Here is a 14,320-nt window from a genome sequence, read left to right as displayed (position 1 = left end):
GACTAGGTACAACCCTTTTAGACCATGTGCCTGCTGCACCAAAAAAAAAATTCTGTCGTTAAACTAGCAAAAGTGGATTTGGACACATGGATTACGTGCACCTGTGTAATGCGCGTCAGATCATGTGCTTAGATTGTTAAATAGGGCCCTAAGAGACAGTTTACACTGGTCATGGTGCATGTTTGTGTGCACATCATTTGTGTGTAACCCATGAATGCATTGATACTTCAGTGAAAACGCCCACTGTTGTGATTGGCTGACATCTTTGCATTTGAAATAAGATTACGTGCAGAGGGGGCGTGGTTTAGTGAGTCACGAGCAGCCGCTGCAGCCGCACTGCCAGTCGAGAGAGAGACGCAGAGCTGGGGAAAGATTGCTGAGAAAGTGTTATTGTACTGAGTTGTTGAGAACGCAAGTTTATTTTGTTTGTATCTGAGAGCTCTGAATAAACACGAGTGAACTTTATTTCTCTCACAAAATGCTTTCACCACAGCTAACAACAAACACGATCGACATGAGTACAGTAAGAGCTTCTGTTGTAACGGCAGTCTGGACAAGTGTGCACTGCAGATATACATGTGGTTGACAGATCCGAACATTATAAAGAGCGTTCTTTGATCGCTCTGTAGTTTAATAATTTAAATAACAGATTTGTTTAATGCTACTAAGAGAAACGACGTGAAGCTGATCGTTTTAGGCGCTGACTTGATTCACTGATGCTTCAAGGCGATTTATAAAGAAAGTCTGTGTGAACTTGAATGATTAGCTACATCAAAACTGATCCCAGATCAGGCATTAATGAACACTGTTACTCACTGTTTGTGGCGGTACTGTCGAATCCATAAGGTAAAGCCTGTGCTGCTGACATCACGACTGATAAACTCAATCCATTCTCTACTAATGCTCTGGGCGGGCAGAGCACAGGAAGGGGAGGAAACCTTTCCTGTTATGAGGTCATAGCAGGAGAATTCAAGATCAGCTCGTCTGGGCTCATTTTCTCAAAGGCAGAGAAAGACAGCCAGAACTTGGTTTACACCCATCAAAATTTCTAGCTACTTTGGGACAATATTCAGGCTAGGGGAACTCGTATTAATGTTGACAAACTTCATAAAATGAACATTTCATGTAATGGGACCTTTAAATATCCAGATACACATGTTGTCATTGATAACTGGCATCTGTGCTTCACCTCTTTTGAAAAGCACCAGCCGCTCCTGGTAAGCATGTTTGATGTGACCAGGCCCACGCGGAACATGCACACTTCTCCACAGTTTCTGTACCGGTTTTGGGGGGGACGTTTGCATAATTGATTTAAATATGGTAAAATGTGTTAAACGGAGTTGAGAGTACTGTACTCTTTTTGGCAGCTAAAACATAAAATTTGCCAAGTTTTTATATAAAAAAACATGCAATGGGCGGGGTGTGTAAATGATGGACATTTGAATTCTGCAGAAATCTACAGAGCAGATTTCTTTTGGTTCAAATTCCACACGGGCCTAATAACAAGTAGCTAGTTGTTGTCGATAGTGAGCCGCTAGTTAGGAAGCAGGACTGTTTTCATTTTATTTACCATTTTATCTAGCCAGAATCTAGCCACTTATTTCCTTTCAAACTGCAGTGGATAATGTTATGTGTTTCATATTATATCTCTGAATCTCTCCCAGGTGTTCCAGGTAAGCCAGTGATAACAGGTTTTGAAGATGCTGTTCAGGAGGGCGGCAAGGTCACTCTTACCTGCACGAGTTCAGGCAGCAAACCTCCTGCTAAACTACACTGGTACCGTGATCAAGAGGAGCTGCCGGGTACAAACACACACACACACACACACACACACACACACACATACACACACACACACACACACACAGTCAGGTCAAAGATACACATTGAACCCAACTGTTGTTGTTCAGTAATTACAGTGTTTATATGTTGTGTTTGCGTGTGTGTAGGCCGTCCTGATGTTGTGGAGTCCAACCCTGATGAACCAACCTACACAGTAACCAGTGAGCTCACCCTCACTGTCACAAGGAATGATAACAACGCTCTGATCGCCTGTGCGGTGGATCACCCTTCCATCGCCAACGGAGACAAGAAGACAGAACAGCCCCTCAACGTCTTGTGTAAGATGCGCATACAAAAGACAGAAAGCTTATTTCATGCAGCTGTTGTGTAGAGTTGAATGGTATGACGCTATGATTTAAGAAATGCCAACCAGCAGAAGTTCTGCTAAAAAGTTTATACCACATGATATACCATGTCAGACTGGTGCTTTCAGCATAGACTGCTTGATTTTAAATGGTGGATTTGTGTTTTAATGCATAAATTGTGAATACGGTGTGAATGTGCAATGTCACAATGTGCCACCTTTATTTAGAATTCAACTTAATATGTGCTGTCACCTATTTATCACCTATTTTATAATGGCTTCAAACTTCAAATCAAGCATTCCTTGTTAGTGACATTGACGTTGCATTCTATCTAATACATAATGATCAGTTCATGCATTCCCTGCAAATCAAACCCATGACCTTGGCATTGCTGGCGCCATCTAATTATTTTAGCCTCAGCAGGAACGTGTTATAATATATCACTATTTTTATTATGGTTTAGCACAAGTGCTAAAAACAGCAGCTGAAACAGCTGCTTTGGTGTTGATGTGTGGCTTATTATTCAGTTGTTATGAATAATCTCTTTTTGTTTGCATGCATTAAGTTAAGGTTGCATTAATTTAAATATAAAAATATCAATAATTAGAATTTTTTATTCTGTTTATAAAACTGAATTTGCCTCATAGTTTCTGTGATTATAATATTAGCCATGCTATGATATAATATTTTAGTCATACCACCCACCAGTTGTATATAATACATTAACATGAAGAGAAAAGCACAGCAAACATAGAGAAACAAAAATGTGTGTTTGTGTTTTTTTCCCTCAGTTTCTCCCAGCGTGTCAATTCAGCCTGAGAGTGACCTGCCCAGAGAAGGAGAGAAGTTTTACCTGCAGTGCGTGGGGAACGGGAATCCAGAGTAAGCCACACACACACACACACACACACACACACACACACACACACACACACACACACACACACACACACACACACACACACACACACACACACACACACACACACACACACACACACACACACACACACACACTCACTCTCTCTCTCTCTCTCTCTCTCTCTCTCTCTCTCTCTCTCTCTCTCTCTCTCTCATTTCCATCCTTGACATTCATGTTTTATGTATGAAGCTAAAAATGGTCAGCCTATTGATCTCCTTTCTCTCTTCTACACACACATACACACACAAACACAGAGTTCTGTTTGACAGTATTACAGAGATATTTGCCTTGATGTTACATGAGATACAGATAGAAGACAGAGAGAGGGATCAGATACATCCTTCCTTAAAGAGGGTTGTTTTAAATGCTGACCATCTATGATCTCAGTGAGTTCAACAACTCCCTTTAATGAGCTAAAGGACGAAACATTATTATTTCAGATATATGTATTACAGCTACTTAAGCCTGGTTATATCACGTAATTATTTCTCCCTGGAAATTCAAGGTAATGTAATTGAATATCACCCTCTACTGGTGCAAGATCGCATTACAACTCATTATTGCTCCTGACATCCATTAGTACCACACTGAGAGCCATTCAACCCCATTTAGAAATCCCAGTGTCTTTCTGTCGCATTTTCTCATTTGCTTTTACTCTCGATCTCTTCCTTACTGGAATGGGTGCACAAATGGGGGTTGTATCTGAAGAAGATACCAGAGGTAGTATCAGAGGCATTTACATTGTTCGTAATGATCTTTTTGCTGCACACAGATACACACACAGACAGACACACACACACACACACACACACACACACACACACACACACACACACACACACACACACACTTTGGATTTTTGTGTTTTATAGGGATTCTGCATAGACATGATGTTTATACTGTTCAAATATTCTACCCCCTAACCATAAACCTAACCCTAACCTTATAAACTATACCCATCACAGGAAACTTTGCATTTTTACATGTTCAAAAAACATTATTTTCAATGATCTATAAGCTGCTTTTCTCATTGGGAAAAACTGTCCCCACAGTTGTGTATGAGAAAAAAGAGAGAGGAAAACAAACATTTACACAAACATTTAGGGTCAGTAAGATTTTTTTGTAATGCTTTTATTCAGGAAGGATGTATGAAATGTATCAAAATTTACAGTAAAGATATTTACAATGTTACAGAGAATTCAAATCATTTCAAATAAATGCTTCTGTTTTTAACTTTCGATTGATCAGTGAATCCTGACAAAAGTAGCACTGTTTCCACACAAAAAATTAAGCACCACAATTGTTTTCAACATTGATTAAAATAGGAAATTTTTCTTGAGCAGCAAATCAGCCTATTCAAAATATTTTTGAAGGATCATGACCATGAAGACTGGAGTAATTATGCTGTAAATTCAGCTTTGAGGAATATTTGAATATTGGTTTAATAATATTTGTGTCATCTCGTCTTGTCTTAGTCATGGAAAAAAGGTCATCAATTAACATTTTTAGTCATATTTTTGTTAACGAAAATGACACTAGTCAGATTAAACCAACCACTTTGAATTCAATTGGTGCGGTATCCTGTTATAGATAAACATCAACCCTGCCTGTTGGAAGTTCTGTTCTGTGGGAAGACTATGAAAGTGCTCACATCCGCGGCACAGCCTGGAACATAACATTTATTGTCCTCATCTTCACAATACCTGCAGAACTTCGGTTGATTCAGTGTAGATCCACGTTAAAGGGTTAGTTCACCCAAAAATGAAATTTCTTTCATCAATGACTCACCCCAATGTCGTTCCACACCCGTAAGACCTCCGTTCATCCTCGGAACACAGTTTAAGATATTTTTAAAGTTAAAAACTTTAAACTTTATTCAGCATTGTCTTCACTTCTGTGTTCCTCAAATAAAGATTTAAACGGTCATGAATCAGCGGATTCGGATCGCCAATGTCACATGATTTCAGCAGTTTGCCAGTTTGACACGCGATCAGAGTCATGAATCAATCCGCTGATTCATGACCATTTGAATCTTTATTTGAGGAACACGGAAGAGAAGACTGCTGAATAAAGTCGTAGTTTTTGTTATTTTTGGACCAAAATGTATTTTCGATGCTTCAAAAGAGTCTAACTAACTAACTGATGTCACATATGGACTATTTTGATTATGTTTTCATTACCTTTCTGGACATGGACAGTATAGTGTGCATACACTTAGATACGCTGTCATACTAAATATAAAATATCTTAAACTGTGTTCTGAGGATGAATGGAGGTCTTACGAGTGTGAAACGACATTTGAGTGAGTCATTAAAGGGGTACTTCAGCACTGGGAAGATTAATCTGTATTTAAACTGGTCATTAATGTAGTAGAAATGTGAAATTATTTTTGAATTTGGTGCTTTCTAAACTGAGAAAAGACAGAAAATGTTTTTGTCTTACGGGGATGAAAGACTACAATTCCCAGAATGCCTCGCTGCCCTGTGAGGCCACTCCCAAAGCCACTGCTACTGAATCAATTTTACTTTCCCACCACCGTGTTCATCTTCATAAAATCAGTTCAGTTAGAGAACAGACACCAAAATTAAAAACTGAACGTATCTGTTCAATATATTGTGATTTAGCCGCTGAGGAAGTGTCAGCACAAACGCAAGCAGCATCGTGATTAGCTGAATGAGCTCTCGTGATGAGAGCTGAGGTAAACGCGTCCACCACGCTCGCGGCAGTAGTTCTCAGCGCGTGTTTAGTCTGGTGCGTTTTCAGTTCATGCCTTTGGAAGATTAAGTTTCATAGGAATTAACTTGAGAAGATAAACTACTCACTTTGCTCCGCCGGCCGCACCGTTTCCATGAATGCCTGATCCGAGTTGAGCTGTGAGTGCGACCCCATCCCCCATGTGCGAGTTGAAAACATGCAAAAATAGCTCCCTCTGCTGGCTATAGTCTTAAGCGTCTGGCCAAACATTTTATTGATGATGCAAATCAACGATATTTGCGTCACCAGAGTAATTTTTCCAGAAATAAAATGCATAAATCTCTCGTCTCAGTGGGATATTAGAGGGGGGAGCACGATCATTCGAATATACTCCAGGGTTACTTCTGATAGAAAGCCAAATGCTAATCGCAGAAGTAACCCTTAAATGAAAGATTTTTGGGTGAACTAACCCTTTAATATTGCCTGGGCTTAAACATGGGCTGGTAGGCTATATGCAAATTTGGGGAGGCATTCATATTAATTATCCCTTTTACGTTACAGTTGTGTTATGTACACAAAAGATTTACATTTGAATGAGAAAACAATGGTGTTTGAGGCTCATGGTATGTTAAATCCATGTACATAACTCTTATTATTCAACTATGACAAGGTAAATACAGTTTTCCATTCTAGGGCCACAAAGATGTCAATATCCAAATTCGTCCAACGGCTTAAAACGGCTCAAAACGGCTTATAAATTATACTAAGTGATGTTTTTTGAAAATGTAAAAATGCAAAAGGTTTTCTGTGATGGGTAGGTTTAGGGGTTAGAGGATAGAATATACAGCTTGTACAGTATAAAATCATTGTCATTGGAAAGTTCCCATAAAACAAGAAAATCGTGTGTGTGTCCAGGTTATGTGAAACTCTACCTCTCATACAACATCTCTTTGCTTGTTTTGTTGTCTTACTGTATTGCAAGTAACATATCTCATGACAGAGCTAGAAAAAGAGTAAACGAATATATTAGTTGAGTCATAACCACACCGTTCTATCAACATCAACAAAAAGGATATTATTTGGTTTATTCATGCACTCAAATAATGATTTGCCTGTGTCCTCACTGTAATTCTCTAAATCCCTGTAACACACACAGACACGCTGATTTGGACTCGCAGAAAAAAAGCCACGTTTAGTTTGGCATATGAGGGGATTTTGGAGGTGAAGCGTGTAATTTTTTGATGCTAAAATACTTTCTTTTATCCCAGCAGTAGGTTGACTTCCCCAGGAAGTGTGAACACTGTGGCTGTGTGGCGCAATCTAAACATTTCTTTGTTCGTTTGAGTACCAGACCAGCACAACAGCAACATTGGCTCAACTAACGGCGGGACTTTGGGGCGGGGCTATCGGTTTGGTTAACCAATGGAAAACCGGGAGAGTATTCAGGAAACTATTTTGAACACAAACATTGGCCCTGTCCCAAATCCCACCACGTTTATAGTAGTCCACCCAGAAAATTGAGTTAAAAGATAGCAGCTGTTTTTCTGGGCGTTGACTTTTCTGTTTGTCATATGGCCCTACAGGTCATGTGGGTCACAACACGGGTGGTTTGGCTACATGGTTTTCTTTCCCCTCTGATTAACTCGAATCTGGTTCATTTCACTTGACATGTGACTGAGCTTCGCTGTGTTCGGGACTCTCTCCAGTGCATCCCTCTGTGCTCCTCAGCTCGTTTGATAGTGTGCCAAATTGCAAAACCCTTCAATCTGCTCAATTAAACGACTCTTTCTGCTTTTCTTTTGATGTGAAATTTCAAAACGCTGTATATGTGGTCTGTTTTGTAATGTAATCTCTCTCTCTCTCTCTCTCTCTCTCTCTCTCTCTCTCTCTCTCTCTCTCTCTCTCTCTCTCTCTCTCTCTCTCTCTCTCTCTCTCTCTCTCTCTCAGACCGACTGCATTTGTGTGGCGGAAGAAAGACGGAGAGCTCCCCCCGATGGCGAAGGTGGATGGTGCATTCCTGCGTTTCGAATCACTCAACAAGTCGGATAATGGCGTTTATGAGTGCCAGGCTGATAATGGGATCGGCTTCGGGGATGTATCGCACACTCTCCTGGTGCAAGGTAATTAACATGAGAGACGAACGGCAAGGAGGGAGGAGTGAAAAGAAGAGGTGTTTTCGTCAACATTTATTTCTTCTGCTGTTTTACGTTTACGTTCACGTCTCTTTTTTCTGAATTTTACTTTCCTTTCTTTTCTTTCTCTTTTTGCATGTCACGCTCTTTATTTCCTCTTCCATTTCCCTCTCATCTATCATCCCCTTCCCCTTCCATCGTTTTCTGTTGTCTTTTTTTTCTTTCTTCCAAGACCAGGGAGATTCAGACTTCCTTATTCCCACCTTTACTCTCCCTTCTTCCTCTGTTTCTCCCACATCTCCTCCTCAAACATCCCTTTCATCCTCTACTGAAGGCGAAACTCTCCCTCCTCCCTTGTCTTCGTCATCTTCCACTACCGTCCTCACATCCACTCTTCCAATCGCCTCAACTCTCCCTCCTTCCACTTCTGCTCCTCCCACTCTCCCTCCTTCTCCTGGAGTTCCCACCACCTCTTTTTCCAACGCTCTCTTCCCAAATCTCACTCTTCCATCTTCCTCTGTTCCTGCTCGTATCCCTCCCTCACCCTCCTCCTCTTCCCCCCCCGCCACTCCATCATCTGTTCCACGGCTGAATGGAGTGCACACCTTTACAGGTAATCCATTGTGCACACGCACACACACACCTAACCACGTTTTAATATTCCACTGCAGTGCCACTGATCACAGTTAGAGGTTTCTCTCTCTCTCTCTCTCTCTCTCTCTCTGTGTGTGTGTGTGTGTGTGTGTGTGTGTGTGTGTGTGTGTGTGTGTGTGTGTGTGTGTGTGTGTGTGTGTGTGTGTGTGTGTGTGTGTGTGTGTGTGTGTGTGTGTGTGTGTGTGTGTGTGTGTGTGTGTGTGTGTGTGTGGGAGGGAATGGGAATGGGGTTGATTACCTGAGTGCTGTGAGAAGAGACAGCAATGATCGATCATGTCAACTCAATAATTGCCTTGACTTTTCAACTTCAAAACATTTTATACCAGTAAAAGTCTATGCATTAGATAAAAGTGCATATTTTTATTTGTTAATTTTATTTTTGATATATATATATATATATATATATATATATATATATATATATATATATATATATATATATATATATATATATATATATATATATATATATATATATATATATCAAAAATAAAATTAACAAATAAAAATATGCACAAGGGGAAAAACTTTAAAAATCTTACAGACTCCAAACATTTTTCCCAACTTAAAATCACTTAAGGACACTTAAGGAAAATGATTAAGTCTGTCCATATATAAATGAAACTTTTTTCATTTACTCACCCTCATGTTGATCCAAACCCATATGACACATTTCTCTCATGCATGGAACAGAAAAGGCGAATGTATAAGTGAATATAATAAATGTTAATGAGAACTCTGGCTGTCAAGCTCCATTAATGACCAAAAAACCACGATGAAAGCAGCATAAAAGTATGTCATAAAATCATTATTCATTAAAAACACAAAGTAGCTTTTTTATTCATAAGATAACACTGTTCATTACATTTTTTAATGAATCATTTGTATTAGTTTACAAAACTTTTCTGAATGACGTGTTTATGATTTGTACTGATTCAATTCTTAAGTTCTGTTCATTGACTCTTGTTAAAATGGCTGAACTGGAGGGGAAACTAATTAATGTCTGTTCCCCACATAAAGCTTTTGTATGACTTTTAAAGCACACAAGACATATCGATCACTTTTATGATGCTTTTTTGTGTTTTTCAAAGCTTGACAGCCCCAGTTCCAAATATTTTAAATTCTTCAAAACATTCACACAGATTTAGAACAAACTGAAGGCAAAGAACCCATGACCGAATTTCCATAAAGTAATGCACATGATTAGAGACTAACAATTTTCTTTAAAAAAAAAGAGGGCAGATGTGTTGACCGCTCCCCAACAAAGCACTTGAGTACTCGCTTGATTCATCTTTAACGTACCTATGTAGACAAAATGACCATAATGCCCCTCCCTGGGTGTGTGGGTGGAACAGCTTGAATGTGTCAATTCATAATCGAGCAGGTTGTGTTTGTGCGTGTGAAAAAGATAGAGATGTATTTTGAGATCTCCAGTGCAGTATCACAGAAGCATGTTGAGCAGCATCTGCTGTCAGCTTTGACTGTAATGCAGGATTTAACCAGGCACATCTCACGGCAAAGCCTCTGATTATCCAGAAACACAATCTGACACCACACCTTCCCTCCAGCAAACATTCGCTTCAATTATTTCATTATTTCGCTATGTGAAATCCTCCTTAATACTCCTCCGAGATACTTATTTTTTGATAGTGTTCAGTGAGCGCACACAGACGCACACACACGCATGCTCGCACACATTTTTTTGATCGTTTCTCTTTGTTCCTTCTCTTGCTTCACATCTCGTGCTTCCACTCATGTGGTCCTCATCCATCCATCCATCCATCTATCCATCCACTCACCCATTCATCCATTCATCCCTTCATCCTCTTGAGAAGAAGCTGGAGTGAACGCTGCAGGTATTGTCACCTCTCTCTCTCGAACTTCCTCTCTTTTTCTTTCAGTATTGCCCTGTCTTTCTTTTTTGGATCTTTGAATGAATCTCTGTCCCTCTTTTTCTCCTCTATCTCTTTTTCATCAGCCTGTTTGTCTCAATTTATGATGGATCTGGTTTTTTTTTAGCTACAACTCTCTGTCGAATTGCTCTGTCGTTATGAGCATAGTTAATGGTGCAGGAACGTTGTTCATGAAGGCAAAACATTTGATATTACATGGAAGACTATTAATATCAGTGCAAATTTGCTGGTTCATTGAAAGCTTAAAACTGAATTATGTTGACGCCGAAAACTGCATTTTCAGCCAATTTGTAAACAATCTCGCTTAGAAAAATGAATGAGATTTATTATTGATGCAACTTTTGCTACAGGGCAGTCCAGCCATCTGTAGCCTGGTGGAAGACGCAAAACGAAATCAAAGCATCAGCAGTGAATCAGTTGAACCTGCATGCATCTTCCCATGTCATCAATCTGGACCTTTTCAGACCCTGGCTGTTCAGGAATGCAGATTTATGTCAATTTGCATGCTGCAAGTTCGATTCTGCCCCACTTTGTGCTAATTTAAACCGTAGTACATTTGCATCATCAACACTGGTGCATCATACAGAGACCCTCCTCCAGGGGACTACAATCTCTATTCATAAATGTGCAACACCGTGGGAACCCAACGGGGGGCCAAAGGGTTATCTATTTGTATGGATATCAAAGGAGATGCCTTAATGCCCTGAATAAACTATTTTTGTGTCGAAATCAAACATAATAAATCAATTGCCTTGCTCTGCTACTCTTTACATGTTTGCCATAACAGTTTAAAAGATGCTATATTTGGAGTTTGCGTTGAAAAATTTGCTATTTTTAAGAGGTTTCATTTGCAGCATTATATGTATTAATTTTGCCAACATAAAAGACACCCATAAGAGTCGTTATACACTGTAAAAAAAAATATATGTTCAGTAAGTTATGACAACATTTGTGTTTACATTGTTTTATCTCATCAAAATAAGTTAAGAAATGTTAAACTTTTTTTTATTAGTTATACAAGATGTAACTCATTTTATAAAGTCAGTTTAACATAGTTTAAGTTGAAATAACATAAACATCCAAGTCGATTGTACTACAAAAGTTCAAAATGTGCCTTTTTTTACAGTGTATGATTAATTTTCAAGATGCATATGATCCAAATTTTCCCAGATTAAGAGCCAGATTTACTAACACCCCGCGCCAACACACCCTTTTTGCCTCAGTGTGCCACAGGTTAGGAGTAAGTTAATCCAAGTCAGTGGCTAAATTGCTCCATCTGGGTGTAAACTGACCATCTAACTGTATCTGAATTAAAACCATGTGAAATCTTTAAGATAATATACCTCTTTTAAAAACTAATTTAATAATCCAATGTTACCTTTTACAAATCATTGTGTTTCTTTTCTTAAAGCTAACTTGAACAATTTAAAACCAAACAAATGAAGTTGAAATTTAATTTTTGTCTGCAAAATTGCTTGCATTTCTGAAACAATATGTTGAACACTATTGAACACTAAAGTTGTAACCTTCCCAAAAACAGACTAAACAGAGCGTGTTTAGTCAAATTAAATAAAAACTGAATTAGAATAAATGAATAAAAGCTACTAAATTAGAGTAAACATTTTAGTCATAAGGTTCTTAGTATGGTATTTTTTTCTGAAAAGTCAAACATGTTTAGAGACTACATGCTATTAGAGACTACAGATGGAAAGATACTATATGATTAAACATCTTCTGGTTCTTATCAGAGAAGGATTTGGTGTACCTATCAGATTAAATAAATAAATAAACCAGTTATGTGATATTACATTGAAATTATACAAATTTATACTTCAAAGATTAAGTGACATTTAATAAATGACTACAGTGCCATTTTGGAAAACTAGCTAGCTAACCAGTTTAGGCTAATATTTAACTGAATGATTTGCATGGTTTTATACATTGCTAAATCATCAATACTGATGATAAATATAGACCTGGGGCCTATTGCACAAATCTAGGATGAGGGATTAAGCCAATTTATCCACTAATATAGAGTTATTTTTCGTTGTTGTTATCGTTCTTGCTGAGTGTGCCTTCAGGGTACGTTTACACGACAGGACAGCGGTGTATTAAATTTTGCATTCAGATGACAAGATCACCAAGATATCCCGGCCGGCTTAATCCCTTATCCTAATTTTGTGCAATAGGCCCCTGGAAAATTTTGCTTTGATGCAACAGCTATTACATCTGTTATGCTAAAATTTTATTTTGACAAGCCAAAAGAGTTTTTAAAGTAAATGGGTACCCTCCACTCCTCCCATGTGTTGATCCTTTTCACAGTCTGGCAAAAAATTATGGATGCTTCCAAAATATATAGTCAAATGACAATAAAAGTGTTTGGTTGCTAAGATAAAGGGGGTGGGTCAACTTACCCACTGGCTCATCTTACACCACTCTCCTATGCATTTGTAGGAGTTTCCCTTTCAGATGCAAAATTTATGCATTTTTTTGAATCGTGCAACGTGTTTTACTAAGGTTTGCGCTAGTCTTTTTTTTTTTTTTTTTTAGATATCAAAATTGAAACACAACTTACATTTATTGAATTGATTTTCTAGCGGTTTTCCAATTTCAACATGTTTTATTAAATATATATTTTATATAAAATAATGTATATAAATCATTTTCATGAACTTCTATAACTTTTTTGTTGATTTTTGTTTTTACTTTAGTTCTGCTTCAACAAAAATAGTCTTCTTTAAAATAAAACCAAACTTAAGTATGTGCTCCAAAGCGTACATTAGTTTTTTTACATTGGCATTTTGGTCCTGGTAACTTTTTCAAAATGATGCCCAAGGGTTAAACCAAAAACTAATTTGCTCTGCTCTTGGTAGATTGCGTTGGTCATCATTATAGAAGTGATCTGGCTGCATCTGTGTTCTTTAATATGTGTCAAGATCACTTGCTGAATTTTCCATTCCCATCACTGTTCTGTTTTTTTTTTTTTTTGGGGGGGGGGGGGGGTGTCAGTAAATCTGGCCCTCTCTCTCTCTCTCTCTCTCTCTCTCTCTCTCTCTCTCTCTCTCTCTCTTGTTGTGTCACTCAGCACTCACTCTGTTCGTCCTCCTTCATCCTCTCTGCTCTCATCTATCGCCCTCCTTTTTCTTCTCCTCCTAAAGCGTGCAAGCGTCAGGGTGACTGTTAACTTGTCTTGTTTTGATGGAGTATTGTTTGAGATGGAGACAGAGATCGTGCCGTGGGCGGGAGTGATGGATGTCGTTCACGCTCTCTGAGTCCAGGCAAAGTCACTGAAGCTTATGATAGACTCTCCGCTGAAATCTTGCTTTTGATTATTCATGTGTTTCCTTTCAAACAGAGAGGTCAGTGGCTCTTGGGGCTTCACGGTAGATGGAAAAGTAACTTGCCGGCCCATTATAAATACTCTACACATTATATCACACATTTTAATACATTACCATTTAAAAGTTTAGGGTCAGTATTTTTTTTAAAGAAATACTATTCAGCAAAGACAAATTAAATTGATCAAAAGTAACATCAAAGAAATGTATAATGTTACATTTCAAATAAATTATGCTCTTTTGAACTTTCTATTCATGAATAAAAAAATTATTATGGATTCCACAAAAATATATAGCAGCAAAACTGTTTCAACATTGATTATAATTGATTGAGCAGCAAATCAGGAGATCAGAATGATTTCTGAAGAATCATGTGACCCTGAAGACTGGAGTAATGATGCTGAAAATTCAGCTTTCTCATCACAGTAATACATTTTAAAATATATTAATACTTTATTTTTTTTATCAAAAAGTGTTGGTGAGACTTCTTTAAAGTCTCTTATGCCAACCAAACTTTTGA

The 14,320-nt window shown here is 38.3% G+C and overlaps 1 protein-coding gene across 3 annotated transcripts in view; it reads left to right on the top strand.

The window, feature by feature from the left end:
• cadm3 (cell adhesion molecule 3) overlaps window positions 1-14,320 on the top strand; it is an 80,626-nt gene that overhangs the window by 56,175 nt on the left and 10,131 nt on the right. For 2 of the 3 annotated variants that reach the window (XM_067452609.1, XM_067452610.1), the window contains exons 5-9: window positions 1,665-1,802; window positions 1,950-2,120; window positions 2,939-3,029; window positions 7,711-7,883; window positions 10,385-10,405. In XM_067452609.1, the coding sequence (XP_067308710.1) occupies window positions 1,665-1,802; window positions 1,950-2,120; window positions 2,939-3,029; window positions 7,711-7,883; window positions 10,385-10,405 (594 nt within the window). The remainder of the gene's footprint in view (window positions 1-1,664; window positions 1,803-1,949; window positions 2,121-2,938; window positions 3,030-7,710; window positions 7,884-10,384; window positions 10,406-14,320) is intronic. The other variant, XM_067452611.1, reaches the window with a different exon arrangement.

Source organism: Pseudorasbora parva, chromosome 9 (assembly GCF_024679245.1).
Source record: "Pseudorasbora parva isolate DD20220531a chromosome 9, ASM2467924v1, whole genome shotgun sequence".
In the NCBI taxonomy this organism is placed as follows: Eukaryota; Metazoa; Chordata; class Actinopteri; order Cypriniformes; family Gobionidae; genus Pseudorasbora; species Pseudorasbora parva.
The sequence above is the reverse complement of the archived record's forward strand: the minus strand, read 5'-3'. Positions and strand labels throughout refer to the sequence as shown.